The sequence below is a fragment of the Orycteropus afer genome, unplaced genomic scaffold (genome assembly GCF_000298275.1).
Source record: "Orycteropus afer afer isolate SDZICR_OR568_19922 unplaced genomic scaffold, OryAfe1.0 scaffold00070, whole genome shotgun sequence".
In the NCBI taxonomy this organism is placed as follows: Eukaryota; Metazoa; Chordata; class Mammalia; order Tubulidentata; family Orycteropodidae; genus Orycteropus; species Orycteropus afer.
The window spans coordinates 8435184-8447421 of NW_006921657.1; the positions used below are offsets into that span (position 1 = coordinate 8435184).

At 48.9% G+C, this 12238-nt stretch overlaps 1 protein-coding gene across 1 annotated transcript in view; it reads right to left on the minus strand.

Moving 5' to 3' along the window:
* HK1 (hexokinase 1) overlaps positions 1–6262 on the minus strand; it is a 92548-nt gene extending 86286 nt beyond the window's left edge. The window contains exon 1 of the mRNA XM_007940667.2: positions 6194–6262. Coding sequence (XP_007938858.1) covers positions 6194–6256 — 63 coding nt within the window. The 5' untranslated portion in view covers positions 6257–6262. The remainder of the gene's footprint in view (positions 1–6193) is intronic.
* Between the last annotated feature and the right edge of the window lie 5976 nt (positions 6263–12238).

Genomic DNA, 12238 nt, shown 5'->3' on the forward strand with positions numbered 1-12238 from the left:
TCAGCAGCAGCTTTCTCTGCATCTACCTCCTCCCCCACAAGTCAGAATCGTAGGAATGTTTCCGCAGCAGCCGTCAATGGAGCTGGCACTGCTCACAAGGAGAGCTGTCAACTTAACTCAGTAACACTCTGCCACAAGGGCTCTGTTTGATAAGGCAAATGAGGAAACAGGCTAACTTTAAATCAAGTTCGAATGCTGTAATGTGAGTAGAAATGATTGAGAAAAGAAACTCTTTTAAAATTATCTATTAAAAACTGTTAAAGGTTTGACTGTAACAAGGATTGGCATGGAACACACTTCCAATGAGAGTGTAAACTGGAGTAACCTCAGGAGGATTGCAGTTTGGCCAGACCTTGTAAAGAGGCAGAAGCACACATCCCTCCACTTAGTAATTCCAGCCCTAGGCACACAGCTTAGAGCCTAACTCTCACATATGTGCTGATAAGAGAGGTGCTCAAAACAGTTTCCTGCCACGTTGTTCAGTATTTGAAAAATTAGACACTCATCAAAAGAAGGATGGAAAAAATTAATTATGGTGTATCTACACACAGAAAGAACATATAGCTGTTTAAAGTAAGGAACAAGAGCTACCATAGATAAACATGGGTAAATCTCAAAAATATCACTGAACTAAAAAAGCAAGTTGCATAAAGATACATATGGTATGACATCACTTGGCAAAATTTAAAACCATATAAACCCGTACTACATATTATTTGAATAAATACAGTTTGGCACCACTTATAAATGTTTAAAACCATATGAAACAATACTATGTTTTCTCTATAGATATATGCATAAGTAATAAAAGTATAAAAACATGGAAATACCACATTCAGGACAGATGTCACTTCTAGTGGGAAAGGAAGCAAATGGGAGGAGAGGAAACAGAGCAGGGGCCCCACTTCTGTCTATATGCTTTATTTCACAAGCTGAGTAGCAGATATAGAGGGGTTTATGTTAACCTCAATATTTTTATGTACCTAAATATTTTATAGTAAAAAATTAATTCATATTTATTGATTTATAGGGGAAGAGAATTAAATTCTGGTTCCAAGGTAAACTATTAAAATAAACAATAACAGATTTTTCTTTTTGTTTTTTTTTCCCCCTAAAGGAAAGAAATAAAGAAAGCAAACACAATTCTGTGGATCCCATTCCTGATTTTCTTGTGACCTTTGCAAAGTCGCTTAGCTCCTCTGGGTGGGCTTCCAAGCCCTAAATGAAATTTCTGCCTTCAGATCTGGTCTGTAGTACACAAGGCAGGCAGAATGGCACTACAGGAGGAAGGGAGCTGCAGGGAGGTGCACACTTCCTGTCCTGACAACCTCACGCGGTCAAATGAAAGCACACACACACACACACACACTTACTACATTTGTGTGTTTTATATACTTTAATATATAATATATAAGTACATTTTGATGTTATAAATACATGTGTGTATATCTATATTTATATATATGTGCATATAAATATATATATGTATGCACACACACACATATATATAATAATTACTGATATCTAATATGACATCCATAAAGTTTTAGGATGCTCTGATATAATTAACCATTGAAAATGGAGAAAGATTAAAAATAGAGTAAAACTACATTTTAGTTACTATCATGTTGCTGTACTCTACAAAGTTTCTAAATACACTATCTCCATTTGTACTGTCTATCAGAAGGGAGCTCTGGTAGCATAGTGCCTAAGGCTAACCAGAAGGCTGCTAACCAGAAGGCTGTTAACCAGAAGGTTGGCAGTTTAAATCCACCAGCCACTCCTCGGAAGGAAGGTTGGGCAATCTACTTCCGTAGTGATATCGCCTTGGAAACCCAAGGAGGGGTCCCTATGAGTTGGGTCTGACTTGACGGCACATAAAAACAACAATAACATCAGAAGTCAATATTATCTTTAGCAATAAAAGCCTAGCAATCAATTAAAACTCTTACCTATTTTTAAGATTATATACTGTGAACACAACCCAGTGTGTATTAAGTGGCTTCAGAGGATCCTCCTGCTACGACTGGTTGTCCTGTCCTGCTATCCCAACTAGAGTAACCTCCATGCCCTCCCTCCCCAGGCCTGGGAATGGGAAGAGGGGCAGCATCCAAAGCACTTACTTAATAAGCCATCATCTAGAGCTCAGTCCTCACCTAGCAGTTCCTAGTATTTCCCACCCAAAGTTTGACAACTCCCCCCTCATGCTATGTTTTGTACTTATCACTGAGAGTAAATACTTATTTACACTCCATGAGAACAGGGGCCAATCCTGCCAGGTTTGCAGTTGTCACCCCAGCCCTAGCACAGTACCTAGCACATAATAAAGAACTCAGTTGACATTTCTGAACAAATGAGTGAGTCCTCATAAGCAGGTGTGATGCTAAAGGTCCTCAAATTGGTAAACAGGTGCCAGCAGTCTGGCCACAACTGCTTCGAGGCTGCAGAGGTGCCTGGTCCCCTCTCTACCCAATCTCCCCAGGGCCTCCTCCCTCAGCCATGCTCAGTCAGAGCTGAGTCCACAGGCTACTTCTGTCAGCCAGGAACCTCTGCTGTAGACACACTCAGGGACAGCACAGTCGCATCCAATCAGTGTTTTGGGAGGAAAGACGCCTGTGCCTTCTCTGGAGAACAGCGGGAGTGTGGGAGGACAGCGCAGCGGCGTGGCCAGATGTGAAAGCCCCTCATTCCCACTGTTTTCCCAGTTTACTCCCTCACAACATTCCCAAATTATCAAACCAAATGAAGCAATGTGACTTGTCTTAGGAGGAAACCCTGCAAGTATCAAAGGTGCAGGAGATGGCAAAAGGGTTACAAGACATTTTCCAAATCTCTCGCATCACTGAGCAAAAATGAAAGGGGTGTTTCCTGTTTGCTTTTCTAGCTGTGATGCATGCGTTCAGAGGAAACAGATCTGGGCTGACCCTTTAACTGCTAAGGATACCCTCCCGTCTTCCTGGACCAGCACACCAGGACCCCTGGCTTCAGCCATTGGACAAACCGTATCTACTTGTTCACCTGCCTAAATGGGTTTACTGAAGTCACAGGGACCAACTCAGAGAAAACTCACTGGTGTCTGCTCACCATCTGACAGCCTGCAGAAAAGGAAGTCCAGCCTTTTTTTAAGAGGCCAACATCTGACCTTCCTGGACCCATCTCCCTTCCCTAAACAAACAGAGCACTATGCAATCCCTCACCCTCCTCCAGGCTCCTGATGGCTACACCGAGTGGAAGACACTGGTAAGGAGAGGAATGTTAAAAGTTACTTTGAAATCAAAGGACCCATCCTGTAGCTACAGAATTAGCAGATGTCTGGGATCCTGATGAATGGAATCTTTCACAAGCACACATGTGCCTTCTTTTCCTCCTAAAAAGCACTGGAAGAGTGAAAAGAAAATACATGTTTTGTGCTTAGTATAGCCTAATGCACCCTCTTAACCCTATTTACCGATACTATACAGAGGCAGTCTGAAAATTAGGCGGGCAAGCCAGGAAGGGGACACTTGAACTGTTTCAACCCTGGATACATTTTATGTATTGATGTTGAATTGTTGATGTGCCTCATAGGCAATGGGGAGAGAAATTACTCCCTTTGTACCCCAGGAATCCTGCAAACCTTCCCTGCTCCTATCCCCTAGCCAGAAGGCACAGATGAGGAGTGGGGTGGGGCATGCCAGATCAGTCTCTGAAACCTTCTGTTCCCTGGGGCTGTCTAGGGCTGGAGGGCTGAATCATCATGGCTGCCTAACTGGCCACCCTCATCACCGGGTCTCTGTGGTGTTGTAAGCAGGTCCATCCCACCCCCACAGGATGCACAGGGCTTCCAGTTCTGCATTCTCACCCAGCCTTTCGCATGGTGAGTGGTGGGTGGGAAGGGCTGATCTCTAACAAGTGCTGAGCTCCTTCAGAGCAGATGGAGTACCCCAGCATCTGCCACGCAGGGGTGGGCGCAGCTGACCAGGTCATCACAGAAAATGCCTGCTATGTGCGTAAGAGGCCCAGGAAGCTTCCTGGTGACCACACCCGGGGACAGCAGTGCCACACAGCCCTTCATGCAGGCCAAGGTGATCCCCTGGGAGGAATTCTCACTCCCTCCATAGAATGCAGCACAAGAAGTCCCTGGTGAGGGACAAGAAAGCTATCTTGCTTTTAACAATCTCCTTTTCTTAAATAATTGTATCTGGCCAATCAGACCTTCCCCAGCAAGCTTCTGAGGCCCAGAGGGGAAGAAGATGTCACAATCACAATCTCAGAGCAAGGAGAGGTTTAAGGATCACTTGATTCAGAAGTCAGACACTCAAATACCTACAGGGGCCTGGTGGATAGAATAAATATCTGAATCAGGCCACCTGTATGGAGTGCAGGGGTCTGGGGCTACACTATAGTCTGAGTGCCTGATAAAACAGATCCCATAGAGTATGATTCAAATCTCAACCAAACTCAACTCCTGGTGGCCGGACATCACACAGGTGGTGGGTGGGTTGAAGTAGAAGGCGGAGGTTTCAAAGGTCACTCCCGCCCCCACCCCAGTCTTCTATCTGATGTCTTGAACTACAAAGAGCATGGCATGCAAGTGGAGGACAGTGAATTCCTCTTGGCTTCAAGAGGCCTGTTCTGGACAGGCCCTGAAATACTGGAAGAATTCTCTATCCCACACCTTAATCCTCCCCACTCCCACCCCCATAATATTAATCAATACACAATATCATGGAAGAAAAGTTGTGAAATTGAAGTTTTAGCACACATTGCTACCTGAGCTCAGTGGTGAGGGTGCTCCATGGGAGCATGGGAGCCCCACAGGTTGACAACCCCAGAGTCACTGTGGTTTAAAGTAGTGGGGGCACCTTGAAGAACAACAAATGAAAGAAGGCAAATGATACACCAAAATCCTACAGCTGATTCCCAGGCCTGTCTCCTGGGTACTCCACTTAGTCCCCACCTAGTGCAGCATCCAAGGCAGCCCCCTGGGGCTTTGTCTCTCAGCACCACCCTCTCTGCTGCTTCCGGGAGTCCTGGTCAAGCTCTTGGGTGGAGGGAGTTGGGAGAACTCCACCCAGGCACTGCCAGTAAAATTCTGGATGACCTTGAAGAGGTCACTGCCTCTCTCCTTCCTAATATGCCAGTCTAAGGGGTCATCTTAAGCATCTGCAAGGAGCACCAACCAACCAGTGGCTTTCAGGGTAGAAAATAAGGCCTGTTGCTCCTGCCTCCCACCTGTAGGTAGCTCTCCCTTGTCTGAACACCAAAGTCAGGTTGACTTTGGCCATCCACCTCAGCTTACCCAGCAGGAACATCATCCACGCTGGGTGTGGGGGGATCAGGACCCTGTGCTAGGCCTACGCTCTTTCTTAAAAACAGGGAGAAAGGAGAGATACACCTTTAAGACCTGCCAGTGGGAAATATTTTATGCTCTACAGATGTCAAAGGCAACAATGCCCAACTAAGGGCTGGAAGATCTGTTCATGTGCAAGCACACACATGTCACCAACATATAAAGCCTACCTCCCACTCAAATGACCAGGCTCTAATTTGAACTCCCAGAGCTCACTGAAAGGACGGCTTAAGAGAGTGGTCACATAGATGAATAAACAATTCCATTCAGACATACTGCTCCAGACCTGAGGCCTATGAGTAAAGTTTCCTGCGGCCTCAGTGCCCCTCCTGTTCCGGGAAACCAGGGGAGTCACCCTGTCCTCGGGTAAACGAGCCCGGGTGACAGCTTTTCCGGGGCACCCAGCGCCCTCCACTGGGAACCCCAAATATGGGATGCCTCGCCTCCAGCCAGCACCGCCCCCCACTCCTGCTGTACATTCACCTCCCCAATATCTCAGTGATCACACCTCTGCCCACGGCGCTGGGGCACTTCCAAACAGGCCCTGCGGACAGGCCCGCTGGCTCCCACGCAGCCACCTCCCCTGATGGCCGGGAGACCCATCTGACATCTACAACCTGTTTCAAGGGCACTGCAGCAACCAACCCAGTCTCGGCTCTCCCACTTCACACATCTCCACCACATACACTGACAAGGCCGGGGAGAATCTAAGGGTGAAACCCTTCCTCATCGCCCTGCAATCCAACCAAATGCAGGCCTGGGGGACGCTGGGAGCGGGAAGATGAAGGCGGTGGAGAGCGGATGCCGGAATGCAACGCTGCCGCCCGAGCGCCCGGTGGCGGCAGCGGGGCAGGGACGCACCTTTTTGACTTGGTCATCCTTCAGCTCGGTAAAGTAATAGGCCAGGAGCTGCGCAGCGATCATCTTGGCGGTTGGGGCACAGGGTCAGTGTCTATCCTTAGTAGCCTGGGCAAGCAGTGGTCCTCGGGCGTCTGCTCAGTGTCTCCTCCTCCTCCTCCTCCTCCCGCAGCTCCTCCCCCACGACCCGGGCGCGGCAGAAATTCCGCGCGCTCCCTCTCTCCGCGCTCCCGTGCCAGGGAGGATGAGAGTTGAGAGCCGGCCCACCTCCTCCACACCCATTGGCTGCCTCTCGCCTCTGCAGCACGGGATGGTGGCGTCCTGGCCAGGGAGGGGGGCGCGGCTGTCGCTCCCTCCCGCACCGGAAAGGGGGCAGGCGACACTGCGAAATCCCTCAAAGTCAGGCATCACTTGCACGTCTCCCACGTAGAGGGCCGGGGCGGGAGGCTCTCCCCAGCGCGCACTGTCACTCGTGGTGGCGCTATGCGCCCGGGCGGGCGGGGCACAGGCCTCGGTAGCCGGGGGTAAGGCACAGCACGGCTTGTCGGGGACAAAGGTGGAGCTGCGAGGCCTGGCCCTGAAAGGTTTGCTGCGGACCCCAGGGGAGCCTGGAGGGAGTTATCCTCTTCCTCAGAGATTGAGTTCAAGTCTGGGAGCTCTGGATGGGGAGACACGGGGTGGGGTGGGGGGGCACTGCAGAAATGGGCGTGGAAAGTGAGCAAGTCCTGCGAGGGCGGAAGCGGCAGTCAAGAAACAAAGCCATCCCCGCTCTGGGTTGCCGTGCCTAACTGATCTCGCAGGTTCAGGGCCAGCCCGGGTGTTCACCAGTGGCGCATCACTTCCCGCCTTCAGTGCTGCGGTAGCCCTGGTCTGCGCAACCTAATCCCGGACTGGCTGATGTGTAGAGCTAAAGCAAGTGAGACGCCCCTTAGCCCCCCACACACACACTAGTTACCGGCTTCTGCAGTTCTCTGAAAGGGCACACACCTAGAGAGGGGGACTTGAGGCACAGGCCCCGGCCTCCCCCATCCCCGGGGTCTCTTATCCCTTTAGCACCTTTGGGATCTGGGAGACCATTCAGGTGCTCACTCCTCAGGTGCCAGCCATTGAGAACACAGGCAGTTTGGGTGAGAAAGATATCTAGAAAACTATTCAGCTTCAAAAGGGAGAGAATGTGGAATCCGAGGTGTCCATGCAACTACTAGAACTGATCAAAGATAGGATTCTCAGGTAATTGATGCTGTGTGTTGGCCACTACCAGGAGCTTTACTGCTTTACAAGATGCCATGTTGTAAAATACAAAGAAGTGGTTACTGTCCTGATTCAACAGGTAAAGAAACTGTAGACACATGATAAGTTCTTGGGCCTATGTATCTTCAAAGCTGGTCCTCACCCCTTAGGTTTGCTGTCCTCCTGGTTGTACCTTGCTCCAGGCTAAATAGGCTATGTTCCTGGACCCCTTTTCCCAATGGAGATAGTGGATCGTAGGCCTCCACCAATAGGCTGGACTGCACCCTGACTACACCATGTCATCCCCTGAGATGGTTAGAGTACACAACACCCCAAGCTCTACTCCAGCCATGGCTCCTGGGAGCACTGAACAGCCTTTCAAAAGGTACAGTGGAATCAAGAGGAAGGTGGCTCACCTTCCAGGACAGCTTTCTAGCCCAGGGACCTGATGACTGCTATCACCAGCCTGTTCGCTTGAGGCCAGAGCTCTGGATCCAGAGCACAGCCCCCATTCCCTGGCCTTATGACTGTGGCATCCTGAGTCATCTGAGTGTGTTCCTCATATATAAAATAGAAATACTAATGCCCACCCCATTGGTTGTTATAAAATACTATAAATAAAATATTTGTGTATAATATATACTTAGGAGCTCTGGTAGCATAGTGCCTAAGGCACTTGACTGCTAACCAGAAGGCTGGCGGTTCAAACCTACCAGCCACTCCTCGGAAGGAAGGTTGGGCAGTCTACTTCTGTAGTGATACTGCCTCAGAAACCTAAGGTGGGGTCACTACAAGTCGGGTCGGACTCGACAGCACATAACAACAGCAACAATATATACTTAATAAATGATAGGATATTATCGTAGGCTTTTTATGAAGCTGATGAGGTTTAAGCTTCAGGGCCTCTCACTTACATTTGCCCCTTTCTAGGCCACGTCGTGTTAGGTGCCATCAAGTAGGCTTCCACTCATAGGGACCCTATGTACAACAGAACAAAACACTGCCTGGCCCTATGCCAGCCTCACAATCCTTACTATACCTGAAAGTTTTCCAGTACTCTATTGAACAGTGTTTCACTGCTATTCATAAGGTTTTCATTGGCCAAAACTTTGAGCAGTGGATGGTCCTTTCCTTCTTCCAAGTCTGTCTTAGTCAGGAAGCTCTGCTGAAACCTGTCCACCATGGGTGACCCTGCTGGTGTTTGAAATACCAGTGCCATAGCCTCCAGCCTCACAGCAACACACAAGCCACCACAGTTAGACAAACTGAACTTTATATTTGTCATTTTTAACTGGGGGCAGTGGTGGTTCAGTGGTGGAATTCTACCTTTCCATGCGTGAGACCCTGGTTCCATTCCCAGCCTAAGTTCCTCATGCAAAGCCACCACCCTTCTTATCAGTGGAGGTTTGCATGTTTTTATGCTGAACAGGTGTCAGCGAGCTTCTAGATTAAAGGAACAAGGAAGAAAAGCCTGGCAATCTACATCCTAAAATCAGCCGTATGGATCACAGTGATCCAATCTGCAGCAGACTGTGGGGATGCCATAGGACCTGGCAACAATTTCATTCCATTGTGCATGGGGCCACCCTGAGTTGGGCCAACTTGGCAGCAGCTAACAGCAATTTTGGATTCTCTTCTAGAGGGGCCCCATGAAATGATGGGTATTCTGGCACCTATCAAGAACTTCCATTACTTGTGAGGCCATAAAAAGCAAAATTGGGTGAATGCGAAAAGATGGTTATTCTCAAGTGCCATTTGATTGTTGTGGTTGTTGTTATGTGCCATCAAGTTGGCCCTGACTCATAGTGACCCCTCCTTGGGTTTCCTAGGCGGTATCACTATGGAAGTAGATTGCCTAACCTTCCTTCAGAGGAGTGGCTAGGGGATTTGAACCACCAGCCTTCTGGTTAGCAGTCAAGTGCCTTAGGCACTATGCTACCAGAGTTCATTTGATTAGAGTCTTGCAAATGTGATCGCCAAACTCAAGACTGGAAGCATCTTGTGGATCAAGGACAGTGTTCTGCTCATTGCTCTGACTCCCCCATCTAGCACCAGTCTGGCCTGTGGCAGGTTGAATGAGTATAATTAGGGGTTTCCCCTTAGCCCAGCTCCCCACCAGCACCAGCAGCTGTGCCCCCACTGCAACTGAGATCTCTTAACTGAGCTGGTGTTAGGGAGAAGCATGACCCTCCAAATGGCCGGGCTACGCTGAGCTGTTCCATCTGCAGGAAGGAAGACTGTCTCTGCTTTCTCTCCTCTGGCCTTTGAGAGAACAGCTGCTTCTCAAGGTAACTCCCTCCTGACCCCTGACTGCAGTTAGGCCCCAAGGTTTCCTCCCAACTCCCAGTCCTCCTCACCCCATGCCATAAATATTTCAAGAGTCTTCTAGCTGCTCTTCCTGAGTGTTGGCTTCCTTCCATCCAAGCCATTCTGAGCACCAGATCACATTAATCTTGCTAAAAAGAGCCTGATCACATCACGGCCCCAAATTCCTCAATGGCCCCCTCCCTCCCTAGGGAGCTAATTTAAACGTTTCTCCTGGGTTTCTGAGGGCTTCTGTAACCTAACACCACTCTTGCCCACTTCTCACCCCCTCGGCCACAGGTAGTCTGAGGTCCTTAAGTCCTTCCATTTGAGTCTCTGCTTGCCCTGCTTTCTCCTCTCACTTTCACCTGATCAATTACTCCTCCCCTTCACCAAAGGCACAGTTCACCTGCCTTCCTCATAAGCCTTCTCTGACCACGGTTACTCACCCCAGTCTCCCAGGCATCTGCACCTCCACAGGGCAAACTCAGACAGTGCTCAGAGTCCATCTAGATCTAGACCAATCTTCTTCAGAGACCAGGAACCTGAGGTCCGCCAGGTGAGCCATGGTGCCCAGGTCAGGTGGATGTCGAAGCTAGAGCTGGGACTCAAACCCGCTTCTGATTCCCAGCCGGCACTCAGTCCATTCTTCCCCACCACCTCACTACAGCCGGGACCTCAGATAAGTAACACTGAGTCATGCCAGCCTGCCTGATATTGTTTACTGTCTTCTAGTGGGGATGGTCTTATCTGCCCCAATCAGACAGAACTTCCTGAGGCTAGAGCCCATGCTGTACTTCTGTGTCCCCTGCTGGGCTCAGAGCTGAGCCTCTGTCCCCTCCTTGTCATATTGATTATCACCTTATGCAGTTTTTCGTTTCTCTGCCTCATGTTGCTGTCGTATAGCACTTAAAAAGCAAACCTGTCACCACTGAGTCAATTCCAAATCATGACAACCCCATGTGTGCCAGAGTAGAACTGTCCTCCATAGAGTTTTCAATGGTTGTGATCTAATGGATTCTTTCATGACCCTGCTATGTTGTTGTTGTTGTTGTTACATGCCGTCAAGTCGGCCCCGACTCATAGCGACCCCTCCTTGGGTTTCCGAGGCAGTATCACTACGGAAGTAGGATTGCCCAACCTTCCTTCCGAGGAGTGGCTGGTGGGTTTGAACCGCCAGCCTTCTGGTTAGCAGTCAAGTGCCTTAGGCACTATGCTACCAGAGCTCCCGACCCTGCTATAGGTGGATTCAAACTGCCAACTTTGTACTTAGTACCCAACCACAAACCATTTGTCACCCAGGGACCTCACACAGCTCATCAACCAAAACCAAACTCACTGCCATAAATCTGATTGTGACTCATAGCAACCCCCATTGGGTTTCCAAGGCCATACATCTTTACAGAAGCAGACTGTCTCACCTTTCTTGCCTGGAGCGGCTGGCAGATGTGATCCACTGACCTTTTGGTCAGTAGCCAAATACTTTACCACTACACACCAGAACTCCTTCACATAGCTCTTAGACCCCAGCACATTACTCCCTGGACCGGGAAGAACAGCAAAGACCTTCACTACAGGGACTCCTCCTTTCCACAGGTCTCCTTCTCTCTCCCTCCTGATAAGGATTTTCCTGAAATCGCCTACATTTCTCTCTGTTCATTTACTCTGGTTCCTGCTGTGCAGGTTGGCAGATCACACAGTATCTAGGCTCCCACCCCATGAAACATGCCTGCCTGTAAAAGAACACAAGATACAGCTAAGTCCCAATGTCGCAATTAACAACTGATCCACGACACTGGGAAATGATCTCCAGTGGATCAAAGCTGCACCCCCAGTAGAGGGGAGCACATTCCTAACAGCTATAATGTTTGCATAATGCTTAGCAGTTTACCAAAACGTCTCTCCTTTATCACCTCATTTCTCCTGATCACAGCCCGGTGAGGTTAGAAGGGCAGATATCATTATCCTCACTTAATCTATCAATGAGGATTATAGAGCTTGGGTAAGGCCTCAAAGATAAAGAGAGAGAAAAGAAAAAATTAAGTCGAATGCCCAAGTCACCGCAACATCTTGCAATCCTGAGGGAGCTTGGCACTGTCCTATACAGCACATACCAAAGAAAAACACCAGGAAGGATCCTTACCCACCGTTACTACTAGTTAGATCAGTGGTCTTCAACCTGGCTGCACAAAAGAATCACTTGGAAAGCTTTGAAAAATGCCGACCCCAGGCCCCACCCCAGAGATGATAGCTGAATTGATCCTGGGCTGCAGTCTGTTGCTGTTGGTTGCTGACGGGTCGATTCTGACTCATGGCCACCCCACGTGTGTAGAATAGAACTGCTCCATGGGCTTTCAAGGCTGCGACCTTTTAGAAGCTGATCACCAGGCCTGTCTTCTGAGGTGGTTTGATCCTCCAACCTTTGACTAGTAGTTGAACACTTAATTGTTTCCACCACCCAGGGGCTCTGTCTAAACTTTTTTTTTTTATTTTAAGTGTCCCAGGTGAGTCTTA